This window comes from Nothobranchius furzeri, chromosome 13, assembly GCF_043380555.1.
Source record: "Nothobranchius furzeri strain GRZ-AD chromosome 13, NfurGRZ-RIMD1, whole genome shotgun sequence".
NCBI lineage: Eukaryota > Metazoa > Chordata > Actinopteri > Cyprinodontiformes > Nothobranchiidae > Nothobranchius > Nothobranchius furzeri.
This window is the reverse complement of record NC_091753.1, coordinates 49105638-49121134: the sequence shown is the minus strand read 5'-3', so window position 1 is coordinate 49121134 and position 15497 is coordinate 49105638. Positions and strand designations below refer to the sequence as shown.

The 15497-nt window shown below is 41.9% G+C and overlaps 1 protein-coding gene across 4 annotated transcripts in view; it reads right to left on the bottom strand.

Moving 5' to 3' along the window:
- cadm1b (cell adhesion molecule 1b) overlaps positions 1–12966 on the bottom strand; it is a 274258-nt gene extending 261292 nt beyond the window's left edge. For 3 of the 4 annotated variants that reach the window (XM_054742548.2, XM_054742550.2, XM_054742551.2), the window contains exon 1: positions 12827–12966. In XM_054742548.2, the coding sequence (XP_054598523.1) occupies positions 12827–12902 (76 nt within the window). In that variant the 5' untranslated portion in view covers positions 12903–12966. The remainder of the gene's footprint in view (positions 1–12826) is intronic. The other variant, XM_054742549.2, reaches the window with a different exon arrangement.
- Positions 12967–15497: the final 2531 nt, after the last annotated feature.

Sequence of the window (15497 nt, the reverse complement as noted above, 5' to 3'; positions counted from 1 at the left end):
AACAGCTTAAATTGTTAAGGCGGTAAACCTAAAATCACAAAGACATCTTCCAGACTTGATCTGGTGAATATGTTTCTGTCACTGTTACATATACACTGATCTGCAGATGCATGAATAGGTTCTTTTTGTAGGAGGTAAAAACTTCATTTCCAGGCCTCTACTGTACACATTGTTGTTTCTTTAAGATGTTTAAGCTCTTTGCAGCTGGCATCCCCGAGTGAGCCGTTAAATAAAATCACAGAAACATTAGGGGGCATCTGCGGGGCGGGGCGCGCGGGGGGTGGGGGGGGCTCAGCTGAAAAGCAACACAGTATCTTGGAAGGACCGAGCTATTTTAATGTTGTCCCCAAGTCTAGCTGCATCCTGCTGTGTAAGGCAATAATATTTCATTCAGCCTGCATAAATGCATTTGCAAACAGCACTCCAGCAAGAAAGAGGGCGACTGGGTCCTGAGAGTGGTGTAAATAGGAACGGAGCTGTCCTGAAATATCAGCGTATAAAAGCAAGAGTTTTCACATTCCTACTCTTAAGACTAAAGCATTGCAGCCACAGCAAATAGCTTTTATTAGCCATGTAGGATGTATTGATTAGTGCTTTGTTTGCCTTACATAGAAGCTTATTAGTAAGGAATGTGTGCACTTTGATTTGGTACAGTAGCATTGAAATACTTCCATTGTGTGCCCGCGTTCAGAGCGAACTACACAGCGGTTGTTTTATCAGGCTCAGATCTGCCCATACAAGCCCACCGAGGAGACAAAAAGGTGCTGCTCCTCTCCTGTTGTCTGAACGCCAGCAAAGCTCTGCAGCACAAAAAAAAAAAGCTCTGGCTTAGTCTTGGGCAGAAGGGAGTGAGCTGAGATCAAACCATAGTGAAACATAACACTGATCCAAATGGGGCATGAGCAATAAATGTATTGATAAGCCTACTCTTGATGACTTTTCTTGGCAGATCAGAGACAAAAACTACCTTCTTTTTGAAAGTCAAACACTGCAGCTGCCGATTAGTGAGCCAGAACTGTTTTTGTTCCAATTCAAGCAGTGGATTAGTGAGAGCTCAATAACTAGAGACTCAGTCTTTTCTCAGAGAAAACCCTTTCTTCTCCATATTGATCAGCTTTTATTTAGCCTTAATGCTGTGAACTCTGGTCTGACTGCCATCTAAGTTCAAAGGTTTCTCTTTGTTGGATCTTTATTTAGCAATTATTGACGAAAAAGAGGACACTAGCACATCCAATCTAGCAGTTTGGGATCATAACATTGAAAATAGGGTCTTGTCTGGGATCTGAACTCTAAATTTGGCTTTCAAGCAGATTACAGAATACCTCTCACAAAACTGTCTGCTTGACCCTTACCAATCTGGGTTCAAAAAGGGCCACTCCACTGAAACTGCTCTGTTAGCAGTGACTGAATCCTTAAAAGAAGCTAGAGCGACTGGCAAATCCTCAGCACTTATCCTGCTCGACTTATCGGCTGCATTTGACACTGTCAACCATGGCTTCCTTTTGTCCGCACTCTCTACCATGGGCATCACAGAGAAAGCACACGCCTGGTTTGAATCTTACCTCACAGGACGATCATTCAGTGTATCTTGGCTTGGACAGTCCTCTACCGTGCACCACCTTGCCACAGGAGTCCCCCAGGGCTCTGTATTAGGACCTCTTCTCTTTGCCATATACACCACCTCACTGGGTGAGATCATTCGATCACATGGCTTCTCCTACCACTGCTATGCGGACGACACCCAGCTCTATCTGTCACTTCCACCGGACGACCACACTATCTCAGCACGAATATCAAACTGTCTCTCTGACATCTCAAAATGGATGAAATCCCACCATCTCCAACTCAACCTCTCTAAAACTGAACTGCTTGTCATCCCAGCAAAACCATCCATTCAGCACAATATCTCAATCCAGAATGACTTCCTATCTCTGGCTCCTTCAAAGGCAGTTCGAAATCTGGGTGTTGCGATTGATGAACACCTGGCCTTTAAAGATCATGTTGCCTCTGTTGCCCGTTCATGCTGCTTTGCGCTGTACAACATACGTAAGATCAGACCATACCTAACACAACATGCCACCCAGCTCCTGGTGCAATCTACTGTCATCTCCCGCCTCGACTACTGCAATGCTCTTCTAACTGGTCTTCCAGGCTGTACTGTGAAACCTCTTCAAATGGTCCAGAATGCAGCGGCGCGTCTGGTCTTCAATCAGCCTAAAAGAGCACACGTCACCCCTCTGTTCATTGAGCTCTACTGGCTACCACTAGCAGCACGCATCAAATTCAAATTGCTAACACTAGCATACAAAGTCCGAGATGGTACGGCTCCCATCTACCTGAATCCTCTTGCAAAGGCTTACGTCTCGGCCCGGCCGCTCCGGTCATCACAGGATTGTCGGCTAGCAGTGCCTACACCACGCTCAGGACAATCCAGACTTTTCTCATGCATCGTTCCACAAATGTGGAATGACCTTCCTAACACTACCAGAACTGCGGCTTCCTTTTCTATTTTCAAGAAACTCCTGAAGACCCTGCTCTTCAGAGAGCATCTTCTTAACTAGCACCTTGCCTGCACCCGTCCCCCCTCTCTACTGTCCACTCCTTGTTCCCTCCTCTCCATGACTGATGTCAATTTGTTGTTGTTACTATTGTTGTTAGCCTCAAGGGTAAAATGCCGATTATCACTTGTAAGTCGCTTTGGACAAAAGTGTCTGCTAAATACATAAACATAAACATAAACATAAATCTCTTGCATCTCAACATCGAATTTTAGAGATACAGTAAAAATATTTGAGTAGTTTATTTTTTTAAAAAGTAGCTTAATTCACCCTCAGCCATCAGAGAGACGCTTATAGACATCTGTTTGGTTTGGTTTTAAGAAGGGATGAGTAAGTCCACCACTATCTGTATCTGTATCTGTACTTGGGGTGGGCGTGGCCTAACCCAGAAGTGTGTGTAGTTTAACCGGAAGTGGGTGTGGTTTACATCAATACATTATTTTAAATCTGAAATTGATATGGATTGATCAGAAGTTGCTATGTGGATTGTTTATTTGAAAACTATTTACAGAGCAGCCTCAGAATTGAGATTAAATATTTTTTTATCACAATAGTAAAGGAACTATTATAGAACATGTTTTTCAATATAATCAGAACATTATTTTTCAAGTGCATGAATTAATACATACATACAGAGAGAGAGAGAGCGAGAGAGAGAGAGAAAACCCGACCAGAGCGGAACAGAGGCAGTGACCGACGCAGCACTAGCCGTTTTCAGCTCTGTCTTGTCAAATGCACCGCGTACATTACGAAAAAAGTAACTTTAAATATTAAACCGAAAAAGAGGTGAGCTGAAGAAAACCTAGGAAGTACGGAAGAAACGTGAGCAACAGTGAAGCAAGCACAGGGAGATCCGTTACTGTCTGTGTGTGTGCGTGGATGGGCCGGACTGAGCTCCCGGCTGCAGAGTTTTGTGTGTAGGGAGGGGCGGGTGCTCTATGTGACTGTCCAATCACAGAGTGTGAAGACAGTCAGTTACCCAATGAGGATTTTCCTTCAGCATGATTACAGATATTTACGAGTTTTACTCGTTTCATGCTCGTATTCGTCAAAAATGCTTTATCCGTTTTACTCGTCTACAAATATCCGGCTCATCCATAGTTTTAAGTTTGACCAAAACAGAACAATTTTTATTGATTTAATGCTCTGATGATTTTCTAAATTTTGTATTTTTTTCCTAATTAAATCTCAGATGTCAAAAATAACAGAAGGATGAGTAAAGAGAGTGGTCCTTTGAGATAAACAATGTTGTTTTGTGTTTTCATTTTGTCAAACATACCCCAACTTGTAAAAAATAATCCTATTCAAGAATAAAGCCACATCTCAGCCCGTGGATACGTTTTCCCCTCCTTTTAGTAAAAACCATCTAATTGATACATTACATTTAGATTATTTTAAAAGTTCTTTACTGTACTCGAGTAATTCCTGTTTAGAGATTGTGAGAACAAGAAATGTTGCAGTAAAGTGCTACCAAGCAAATATAACCCTAAACATGCACCACCGAGCCCTATGATAAGTTGTTTTAGTTCAAACTCGCAGGCCTTATAATACTTTGTACATGTGCAGCAATGCCTGTCAATTTTATTGTTGAAATAATTTATTATCAAATTCCAACCCACCGAGTAAATCTTACTTCAAATTTAAAAAGCAGAAATCTCATTAAAATTGTTTAGTTTATTCTTTTATTTCTAAACCACTTTGTGATGCTATGAAATTTTTATTTGTTTTGAAGAGCAACATGTTTTGTTTATTCGCTTTGAGAAGTAGGTTGTAAATCCGCCTGTCATCTTCTAACTGGAAAAGCTGTTAGCTGCTGGTTAGAAACAAGCTTGTAAGAACTCCACATGTAGCCTGTATTAAAAAAGGAAAGAGGGAATAACATTTTTAAATAAAAGTGGAAATTTAGGGTTCTGGATTCAGGTAAGAAAATAAGCACCATGCTGTAAACTCGTTTATGTTTTTTTTTATGTGACGTGCGTCAAAAATTTAAAAACATATGTGATTTTATTTATTTCAGTGAAACACTGTCTTCTTTTCCTGAGAGACTGCTTCACTCTGATCTGGTGCTTCTTAATCGAACCATTGGAAAACAAATATTTAACAACCCAAGCGTGTCAAATCTATGCTCGTTGTTGCATTTTCAAGTAAACAAAACTCAAAAGGACACTTTAGCAAAACATATTTAAGAGTAAACCATAAAACATGTTTTCAAATTTACACATAATATTATCTTTAGAGCCATTACAGTAATTGGGGCATAGTTAGGATTGCTGGAAGAGGAGAATCAGGTAAAAAGTTCAGCATGACTATTGTGCCGTAGTAGCCAAGCCTTGCCAAAATTCTGGGAGAAAAGACACTGTGGAAAAATTAAAGGTCAACTTTACTCATATTTTTAAGATGTTTGTAGTGGTCTCTAGTAAGAATGAACACCTTGTAAGTCGTACTCTAGCAGGGTAGCTGCAGATTTAAGGGAGCCAAATTTAAGACTTTTTAAGACCTTTTTTAAGGCCACTTTGACCAAATTTAAGCTATTTTAAAAATTTAATTTAAGCGATAATTTCCAGCTCTTGCCTGGAGCCGGTGCTAACCACGTCGCGAATGTGGGATTAGCCATCCAGTTACCATTAAACTTGCCCTTCCCCATGGCGCAAGCTCCCACTAGCTTAACCAGCTAATGTGCTCATCTAAAAATAGCCCCCTTTCACAACCAACTGACTGCGTACGGTTCCGCTTACGGCAACATCATACACAAAAAATGCTGAACACTAACTAGAGATTCACGAAATTTTTATAGAAATAAAAGAATCTTGTTTATTGGGTCTTTGGTCATTTCAGACCTTTGGAAACTGGATTTAAGGATTATTTGTCATTTTTAAGAACTTTTAAGGCCTTAAATTAGGAAAAGCTAATTTAAGACTTTTTAAGACTTTTTAAGGACCCGCGGATACCCTGTCTAGGGAAGAAGGCTCTGGTGCACCTGTTTGAGGACGTAGAAGTTAGCTGGAGGAGAAAGTAGCTTCATAAGGCAATATTTGGATTTATTTACTGACATTTGGACATCACATATTTGATTGGATAACAGCAAAATGATGTTTTGTCTGCACAAATAACACAAGCCCGAAGGGGTTCTGCTGTGTGGTGGAGTTACTAATTCTAATGGTTAGCTTCTACTACTTGAGACATTATCTGCTGTTTCCTGGACGCTAACCAACAACAGCCTTCCCCGGCATGAGTTAAGATGGGTGAGTCCATGAATGTTAATTGACACAGATCTGTCAGGACTTTCAAATCCTAGAGTTTCGTCACCAGAAGCTAAAGCAGAGGACAGATGTAGAAGACCATTTTCAATTTCAGCCTGTGTGTTAATTTCAGAGTGGCTGATTATAATGAGAAATAATCATTTTTAAAAAAAGTAGATTTTTTCAGTGAAGCTTACCTTTGTGCTGATTTAGGAAAATCTGGTTTTCATAGCACCCTCGTAAAAACTCAGTTACTGCCAACTGTAGAGCTCTGTGTGACAGACGGACCAACGAAGGGCATCAAAAGGAATACAAGTGAAGGAACAGCATTAACCTGGATGGTTGGAAGATTGTCTCCCTACTTTTGGGAGTTACTTCCTGATTGTGAACATTGTTTATTCAGTGCTACATGGGGAGTATGTATCTGCACATTGGGGTTTTTCATTTAGAAAGTGCAGTGCTGTGAGGCTTAATGATGGCTTGTAATTGCTCCATCACCCATACTAATGTGCACTCTCTGTCCCTTTTCAAAACAAAATGATTGCATTTCCATTTTTTTTCCTCCAAGCGGGCCTGATTGTCGGTGTCCAAACATCGCAGCCAATAGAGTGGGGTCTCTCAGATCCAGGGAACAGGGAGAACAATGTCATATTCATAAGCAGAGACATCAGCTCTCCTCCTCATTACCACAGGACTGTGAATGGAAGCTTCTGTCCCCACATCCATGAAAGAACCTGTCATCTGTCTCTTTCTCCTAATTGACTGTTTACTACATTTCTACACTGACAGACAGATTTTTGATCATCCTCAGTTTGTCATTCTGTGTGGCGCAGCAGTCCAAATGGAAATGTCCTCTGACTTTTTTCTTCTCTGTATTAAGTACGAGACTCGCAGTAATAGCATGTCTGCCACTGCACTCTGCGACCTTGACAAAACAACCAGATACATTATTGACTCAGAGGTCCCACTATAAAGCATGTGGACAAAACCCCTTGTGCCCAACACCCAAGGTAATGTTTTTGAGGAGAGATTGGAGTCTTTCAGATATTGAAAAGAATATAAAGTCAAGGAAAGTCAGTTTTTCCAACATGAACCTTCACAACCATCTCTTTTCTTTGTGTATGCTGGCTGGCTTGCTGTAACATCTGACTTGAAAGGCCAGCTACTAAAGTAAAATCTGCCCGTTTGCTTTAAGCTGCAAGAACCCTCCGTGCTTCAGAAGTACTTTATGGACTTGCTCAAAGAGAGAGAGATGTTTGACAGCAAACACGCGTCTAGAAAGCCGCCTAGGTTTGGATATGTTGGATTTAAGGCTAAGAACGTGTGTTTTACAAGCCAAAGCTGCTGCAGATAACAGCAGAAAGACGCAGCTTTGTGCCGTCTTAGTGAAACAATAGCTTACAGCCTACGTGGCTTTCTTTGTGTCATCTGCAACAAGTGGCTACATTCTTTACCTCTGCTCCCAGTTCTGCGCCAGCCACTTACCAGCGCTGTGCATGATCCAGCAATTAGACAGAGCCTTATTAGGCATGGTTTAATGTAAATTTAATGAGCAATAAATTCAGTTTCTTTTTATAGGAGTGTATTATTGTTACAAATGATGTACAATGGTGGTCTGACAGTACAGGCGAGGAGATACTTCACACATCAATGGACCATTAAGTGTGTTAAATCTAGGCTGTACTGCATTTTACGTGCACATTGTACTTTTAGAAAAATTAGGTCACTCTGAGTTTAACATGAAAATGGTCTCCCACATCTCTCTCTGTGGGACAGCAGTAGATCAGGCGGTAGAGCAGGTGGTCCAGTAATGGGAAGGTGGCAAGTTTGATCCTGGCTCCAGACAGAGAATTCTGCTGTTGTGTCCTTGGGCAAGACACTTAGCCCACCTTGACTGCTGGTGGTGCCTGTGTATAGCAGACCTCGCCTCTGTCAGCCCCAAGGCAGCTGTGGCTGCATTGTAGCTCATCATCATCAGCGTGTGAAGGAATGTGTTGTAAAGCCCCTTGGGGGTGTTGTAGCATCCTAATAAGGTGTGTTTACCATCTCCTGCATTAGCTTCTGATAGAAAATAGAAATAAATAGTGAAACAGATCTACGTCACCCTGTCACTTAACATTCATGGACTCACCCATCTTGACTATCAACACAGAAGGATGTTGTTGGTTTAGCGTCCAGGAAACAGCAGAGAACATCTCTACTAGTAGAAGCTAACTGTTAGCATTAGCTGTCCTATTCTTTTCCATTGTTGGACGATACAAAATTTCTCAATGTTTACAAAATGTACCTAAAACTTAAATTGTGATTATAAAACAATGGTAAAAGATATCAAGATGCGGAGTCACACGGGAATAGCTGAAATTGTTGTGAACGATTTAGAGTTTGAATGAAGTCTCTAAGTTCAAGTATGCCAAAGTAGTTGAGTTCAAACGGCTGAAAGGGTTTTGTGAAAAATCTGAGGATTGGGAGGATTTCCTGTGTTTTCCAACGAGCCAAAAAAAGGCAGAAAAAGCTGAATATTTCAAAAAGTATAAAAATATTTTAATACCAAAATTCATTCCACCTTAGAGCAGAACGAGCTGAAAGTTTTTATACCAAAATAGCCGAATAAAAAATTAAGAATTGTTGGCCAATCAGAGGCAAATATCAGGAAATAAGGCTCCAAATCCAGTCTTGCTCATCTTATCTCTGATTTAGCTCACTTCTAATTCCTGAAACAGGTGACACCGGAGCTTTTTTTCCCCCAGAGCATGGCTTACAAGGCAATAATTCTCACTAGAGACTCCTGCTAATGTAGGGATTAAACAAGTGAACCACACCTTTAAATCTTTAGGATTTCAACCCTAGACACAAAATCAGTCAAAAATAAAAAGTAATTTTATTTTTATGAATATTCTAATCTTACTATATCAACTACATCATTATTTAGCATGTGAGAACAGGTTTAATTTAATCAGAGGTTTAGAGCTTCAACAGTGAGGAGGATTAAGTTCTCATACCGAGAGAAAGCTTAAAATGTTTCAAAATGCAACAAACTCCAATTTGTGAATTCTTCATTTGTTTGAGAGTTTAATTAAAAGCAAGAAGAAAATAAATTGCTTTCTAGTCTCTTCACTGACAAATTAGGTTATCAGAAAACAGACAAAGAACTGTTCTTTTATTTTACTTTCCACACGCTTCACAATGTCTGGAAAAAAACATAATATCATTGTTTAAAAATGAAATTTAAATAAAATTCTACAATCAAATGAAAAACAAGGGCGGCATCACGGCTGCCGCCTTCTTTGTCAAGCGCTAGAGGAAAAAAAGCCTCATAAATCTATTTTAAATATGTTGTGCTCGGTTTTCCTTCCTTTAATTACCCTGTTAATTGAGCTTTTTCTTATCCGGTAATCGCTCGTCTGTATAAATAATTCTCGGTTTCCTCGTCCGGTTTGCCAGGTGTGTTTCACCTCCGTGTGTTAGTGGCATTTCCTCTTTAACTGGTGCCCCCCCGACTCATTAAGGAGCCTTAATGTTTCTGTACACTGTCCCTTAAAGGGACTTTACGGAGTTTTGAATTTTTATGCTCGCGATTGCCCCCTCAGGCCAAAAGCATAACAGCAGCTTCAATAGTAGGCTCGTGCACGAGGCGCGCATGCTGTACGTGCACACTCCTTAACGAAAATAACAGCTGTGTGTGTGTGTGGGGGGGGGGGGGGGGGGGGGGGCAGAGGACAGGAGAACGTGCAGCTAATTAATTAAATAATTTGGTTCTGTACCTTTCTCTTCAGCACAGCCGACAAAGGTTTAAGATGGGTCAGTCCTCCTGCATGCTCAGATCATTCCCTTCCCTTGCTTGAAAAATTGTTCCAAAATGAAAGTTGAACCCACTTCCGTTTGGCGAGTCTCAATAACCCCCCAAGGTGCTTTACAACACAATCAGTCATTCACCCATTCACACAAACATTCACACACTGGTGGGGATGAGCTACGATGTAGCCACAGCTGCCCTGGGGTGCACTGACAGAGGTGAGGCTGCCGAGCACAGGTGCCACCGGTCCCTCCGACCACCACCAGCAGGCAATGTGGGTTAAGTGTCTTGCCCAAGGACACAACGACAGCGACAGACTGAGCGGGACTCGAACCTGCAACCTTCCGATTATGGAACTATAAAATAATGTATTTTTATGTTCCTGAATAACGTCTGCCTGATACGTTCTTTAAAAACTTATCTTCAGCTAAAATGTACTTTGTTTACCAGTTTTGAATAATAGCTGGTCAGTTAATTCATTTGTCTAATTGACTTTAGGTATACAGATTTTAACTCTGACCAGTGCACAAAATAAAGATTTACCAGTTGGTTAAATTCAGCTTCAGATATTTGGTGCACCAACTGATGTTATCAGTGACATTTTTGCATGAAAACAAGGCGGAAAATGTCTCGATATTGGCCGTGAAAATTAGCTCAAAGAAATCGGTAGCACATTTCAGCCATCGTCCGACCATGACCTCTACAGGTTGGCATCGGTGTCGGCAATAGAAAAGAAAAAAACTATATCGGTGGACCTCTTCTGACACAAGGAAATTGAATTAAGAGTTCACGACAGGTTCCCACTTTTCACAATCAATTGTCATGCAAATTTCCTGAAAACTATAAAAACTCCAGTAGAACAAAAGCCAGGTCCTGCAACTCACTCAGAGAAACTGACAACCTAGCTAACTTTTTCCTGCATTTCTGAAACTGGGAGCCCAGTGGCTTGACATATGGAATCAGCTTAAGATGAGAGGGAATTGGGATTGTTACACTCAACAGAAACCTGGATCCATTGGTTATTGCCGCAGATCCTTCCCTTGAGTTCATGCTGAAGAGTGAACTGGAACTCTAAATCCCTTCAAATTACACGAGTTTTCTAATTTTACATTTCTAACTTTTTGTCAGTGTTGATTTTCTGTTCCTAAACACAACAATTACCACTATGCATTAAAAAGTAAGGATGCACTTCCTGTTGGAGGCCACGGGACAATCATAAAACACGGTAAAATCAGCACTGGTGTAATAACAGAGGAAGAAAGGAAGCCACCCACCAGAATACAAATAGACAAACACAAATTGAGGGCAGAGCAGCACTCTGTGAGCAGGTTTCAGCAATATCTGTTTCAAAGTCAAACGCCACCATAGGCAGACGGAGACAAGCCCCGTCAATCACTCACCGGGTCAGATGCCAACTGGCAACCAAAGATCTGTAACAGCTGTACGTTTCCTTTTGTTTCTCTGAGATCCTGTCCTTCAGCGGTGCCTTGAGGCTTCATGACAGCTCGTATTGATCCACTTCACCATCACTCAGACCTGACGAATGGCTTTAAACTGGCAATAAGTGGGATCATTGAACCCTCTGAAATTCAACCATCTGATGTGCTACAGGCGAGGCCCCAGGAGACGACGGGGGAGAGAAATACTGACAAACAAATGCAAAGTCGCATCATTTCATAACCGGATGCTCTGCCGCGGCACCTCTTTGGTGTGTTGTTCTGAAAAGTGGTGCTCTCTTTTGATGTCTGGGACCAGTCATCTCTCTGTTTAATCCACCACTTTTAGTACATTGTCATGCATAACTCCTCTCCTCTTTCCTTTATCATTTAGGAAAACCTGCATCAGAAATGTCAGCTCCGGAGTCAACAGGTCATAGCAGAGCTCTCTCTCTGAGCTTTTACCCACTTCGGATTTCCCAACCTTCACCGACGCGGGCACGAGGTTATTGCGCATGCACGGTGGATTTTAATTTGAACTTTTTTTTTGACTGAGAGGTTAATTAAATTAATGTGACAAGGAGACGTTAGACAATGCTGTAAATGTCATTCAGCAGCTATTCAGCACAGAGCATAATAAATCCAGCAACTGTGAAATGAAAGCCTTGTAACCAATGAACTGCAAAAAAGAAAACACACGGTCTAAAATTTATTTTAACAAGAAGCCTCGCACTGGGATGGCGGGGCACTGAACACACACACACACACAGAATAGTTTCTGCAAACCTGTTGATGCAAATAATGTTCCTTATCACTAATGAGCCTTTTTTCTTTAATTATGAGAATAATTTAGCAGGCCCTCAACCTGTCCAAGCAACTGTTGCTTCCCATTGCTCCATCTCAGTGTTAGGCATTCAGTATTTTCTTTTTTTTTTTTTTTTTTTTTTTGGTGTGTGTGTGCGTGTAGGAGGGGGTGGCTTCCAAGAGGCTGGTATTTGAACATTTTGACGTTTGATGCCAGGATGGCTGACTAAAAGCGCACAGACACGTGCAACCCTGATGCAACCGAGTGAATGATCGGACAGGGGCACTGCAGTGTTGGTGCACATCAAACCCTCACAAGCTTTATGTAGTTTCATGCTGTAGAGATAAAAAATTGATAATAAATAAATAAAGCCAGAGAGTGCCTTAGCAGTTGTTCACTTCCAGCCTCACTGAGGAGAAGTGCGGACTGCAGGACCGGAACACTCACGTGCATCCGGGTTGCGGAGAGGAGAGGACACTGACTGACTTAACAGTCCAAGAGCTGCAATGCGTGTTTTTTCCCCCTCTGAAGCGCACCTGAAGCGCAGACTTGAGATGATGTATGCGGAATGACTGCAGGACCTGAGCGCGTCCGTGCGTTCTGGTGGGAAACAGGTCCCAGCTGTGCGCCAAAACAAGAGCCACGTTTCACTGAGAGACTTGTTCTTTGGTGTCAATCCGCTCCAGACCCGATCTGATCATCACCATACTTTATCTGAGCCGCGCTGAGAGGACTTTTCAGACCGAGCTGCTCCGAAGAGGACACGATAAGCACTCCGACTGTATCTTTAGGCAACGATTAGAGCAGAAATGAATGAAAGCAAACACACAAACAGCATCTGGAAGTGATGCTGAGATTTGAGGAGAATCTTGCGCAGCGAGCGCTCAAACGCACAACTTCTCCCCCTTGGAAGCGACACTCCTCGGGCTCTTTTTCATTTCTTTGATAATAAAACACAAAATAATTCAGCTTTTTAAAAGGAAAGCAGAACTCACCTTTCTGAAGAAACGCCACTGAAATCACGAAAACAGAGAAAGAAATAGCGAGAGATCCGCTCCCCGTGATCGCCATGTTGGATACCTGCTTGAGACTGGCGGCGCTACATCACCTAGAGACGGCCATGGGATGGAAATGTAGACACGGGGGTGGGGGGTGGGGGGTGGGGGGGGGTAGGGGGGAGCTCTCTCTCTCTCGCCGGGATACGTATTCTTGCTATGATATCTAGGATTTTTAATGATAACGATATTACGCACTGCGCCCTCGTGGGAGTTTTCAAACGTTTAAACTGGAATATTTCCCTGAAACACTGTATGCTCACTAGAGATATTAAATCATTGAAATAATAACAATTTTATAACCCCCCTCCCTTTTTTAATAGCTGAACAGCACACAAATATCCAGTAAAACACTTCATCCTACTAGAAATAGCATCTATGTGTTTTTAAACTTACTGTAACGAGATACTTTAAAATTAAATTAATAAAAAGTCATTAATAATGCAAATATTATAATAAAGTGTAATGATGTGGTGTGACAACACGTTCACAGCTGCTAATTTCAAAGAATAATAAGGAAAGTTTGATCCAACTCATCCTCTTTCGCCATGTCTACTCAAAGAGCGCCCCCTTTGCCTTAAACGATGTATTGCACCTGAAAGCTCAAAAGAGAACATCAGAATAAAACAAAAAAAAAAACAGAATGAAATATTTCAGGTTGGTAATGAGCTGAAATCCCCCCCCCCCCCCCCCCCCCCAACCCACCCCTGGGCTCTCTCTGTGCTTTATTATGTCTCCTAACGTCTCAACTTATTCTCACCTGGAGTACATGAGGACCATCTCACGGGGATCGCAGAGCGGCAGAGGCTGTGCATGACAATGTTGCATCTCATTTCCCTTTTTCATTGTGTCAAAACAGCACAAAGGCTGCTAATTGCACAATCTATTCTCTGAGGCTGCGTGTCAGTCCTCATTCCATGGATGAGTAGATAGCATTTAGAACTTCTCTCTAATGCTGCAGCCATCCCTATCACTACAGATTGAATTCCACACATCACATTTATTTCAGATGTTATTATCTGTGACAGCTTGCCAGTTCTGCCTGCCACTCACACAGTGTCTCCACAAGGTGTTTTCTCCTCTCAGCAGTGGCCGAGCTGCTGGATTTTCCTGACAGCACCGGTGGGCATCCGTCTGCAAAAAGGCGCACCTGCTGGAGGAACGCTCAATAAGTCATGGTGTCGCTTTTTTCTTCTCATATCTGGAACTTCTCTCCTTTATTCCTTCTCCCACTCCCTTTTCAGAGTGGTAATAATTTGATTTGGCGTACACTTGATGGACCTCACCCTCACACACACCCCCAAAACACATCCATGCCTTTCGATCTCCTCCACTCTCTTCCTGTCTTGGTGACTCACTCAACTCAGTGCATGGCATTTCCTTTGGCTCACAAGATTAGATTGGGTTTGTGGGTCTCTCTCTCTGGAGAAGAGAAGCCCCCTTCCACCCCCGCCCCAGAGCAGAATGAATAATGGATGGGAATGGATCAGATGACCAAACTCCTTCATCTGGATCCTCTGTAGTAATGGCCACCAAGAAGATCCTCTCCGAGTGTGATTGAGTGTGCGAGGGACTGTGATGCAGCTTTCAAACAGTTAGGAATCTCCATCGTGAGAGCGCATGCACTGAATGGTGATGGTGATATTTAACAGAGCAGCCATCAGCATTTTCCATTTAAATTAGAGGAGAAACTGGTAATAAAAGAATTTCGCCTGGGCCCGCTTCTCGGCTAATGTTTGATTAGAAATGCAATGCTTTTAAATTAAGATTTCTTTTCCCCTTGGTATGAAATCAATCAAATTAACGGAAATTGAATTATTTGAGATGGTAATCTATTTAGGCAAACCATCCACCATGAAAATGTTTTCCTCCTGTTTTGAAAGGAAGAATAATTGAATCAGACCCTGAGAAGTGACCCCGGTGGCTGAGCCGGAATAAGGCCTACAGGAATGAAATGTAGATTTTCTCATGTTCGGGCTCCAAAGTTGGACATGTAGCATGTAGTTTTTCCCTCACACACAGCATGGGGCATGTAGCATAACAGCACAGAAGCTAATTGAGTGTAATAAAAGACACAGAAGTGTATTTCTGTGTCCAATCAGCCACAAAAACTTGCATTAGAGCCGCTTCTATAAAGGATAGCATTCCTACAATCTTCCAGTGTGTGTGTGTGTGTGTGTGTGTGTGTGTGTGTGTGTGTGTGTGTGTGTGTGTGTGTGTGTGTGTGTGTGTGTGTGTGTGTGTGTGCCACCCACAGTAAATTACTACAGGAAATGATACTCCAAATATGCCGCCACGGGTCATCAGTTCTTCATGCCTCTGAGGGATGAAGCACATTCGCTCAACTGGTTTTCTGTCTTGTTTTTGTCACTTCCACAGCCCATGTGGGGAAAATACATTCCCATGTTCGTTAGAAAAGAAAATTTGATGCAATTAAGTTGACGATTTGGCCGTAATTATTAATTAATAGAATTCAAATTGCTTGTTCCGATGCAGGAAACAAGCCCACCTGCATGCATCTGTATATTTACATGCATATAGTCCTTTGTGAGTTGCTGTTCGTTTGTGGCTTGCTTTTGGAAATCTCCAATATTCTCCACAGCAGAAGAAA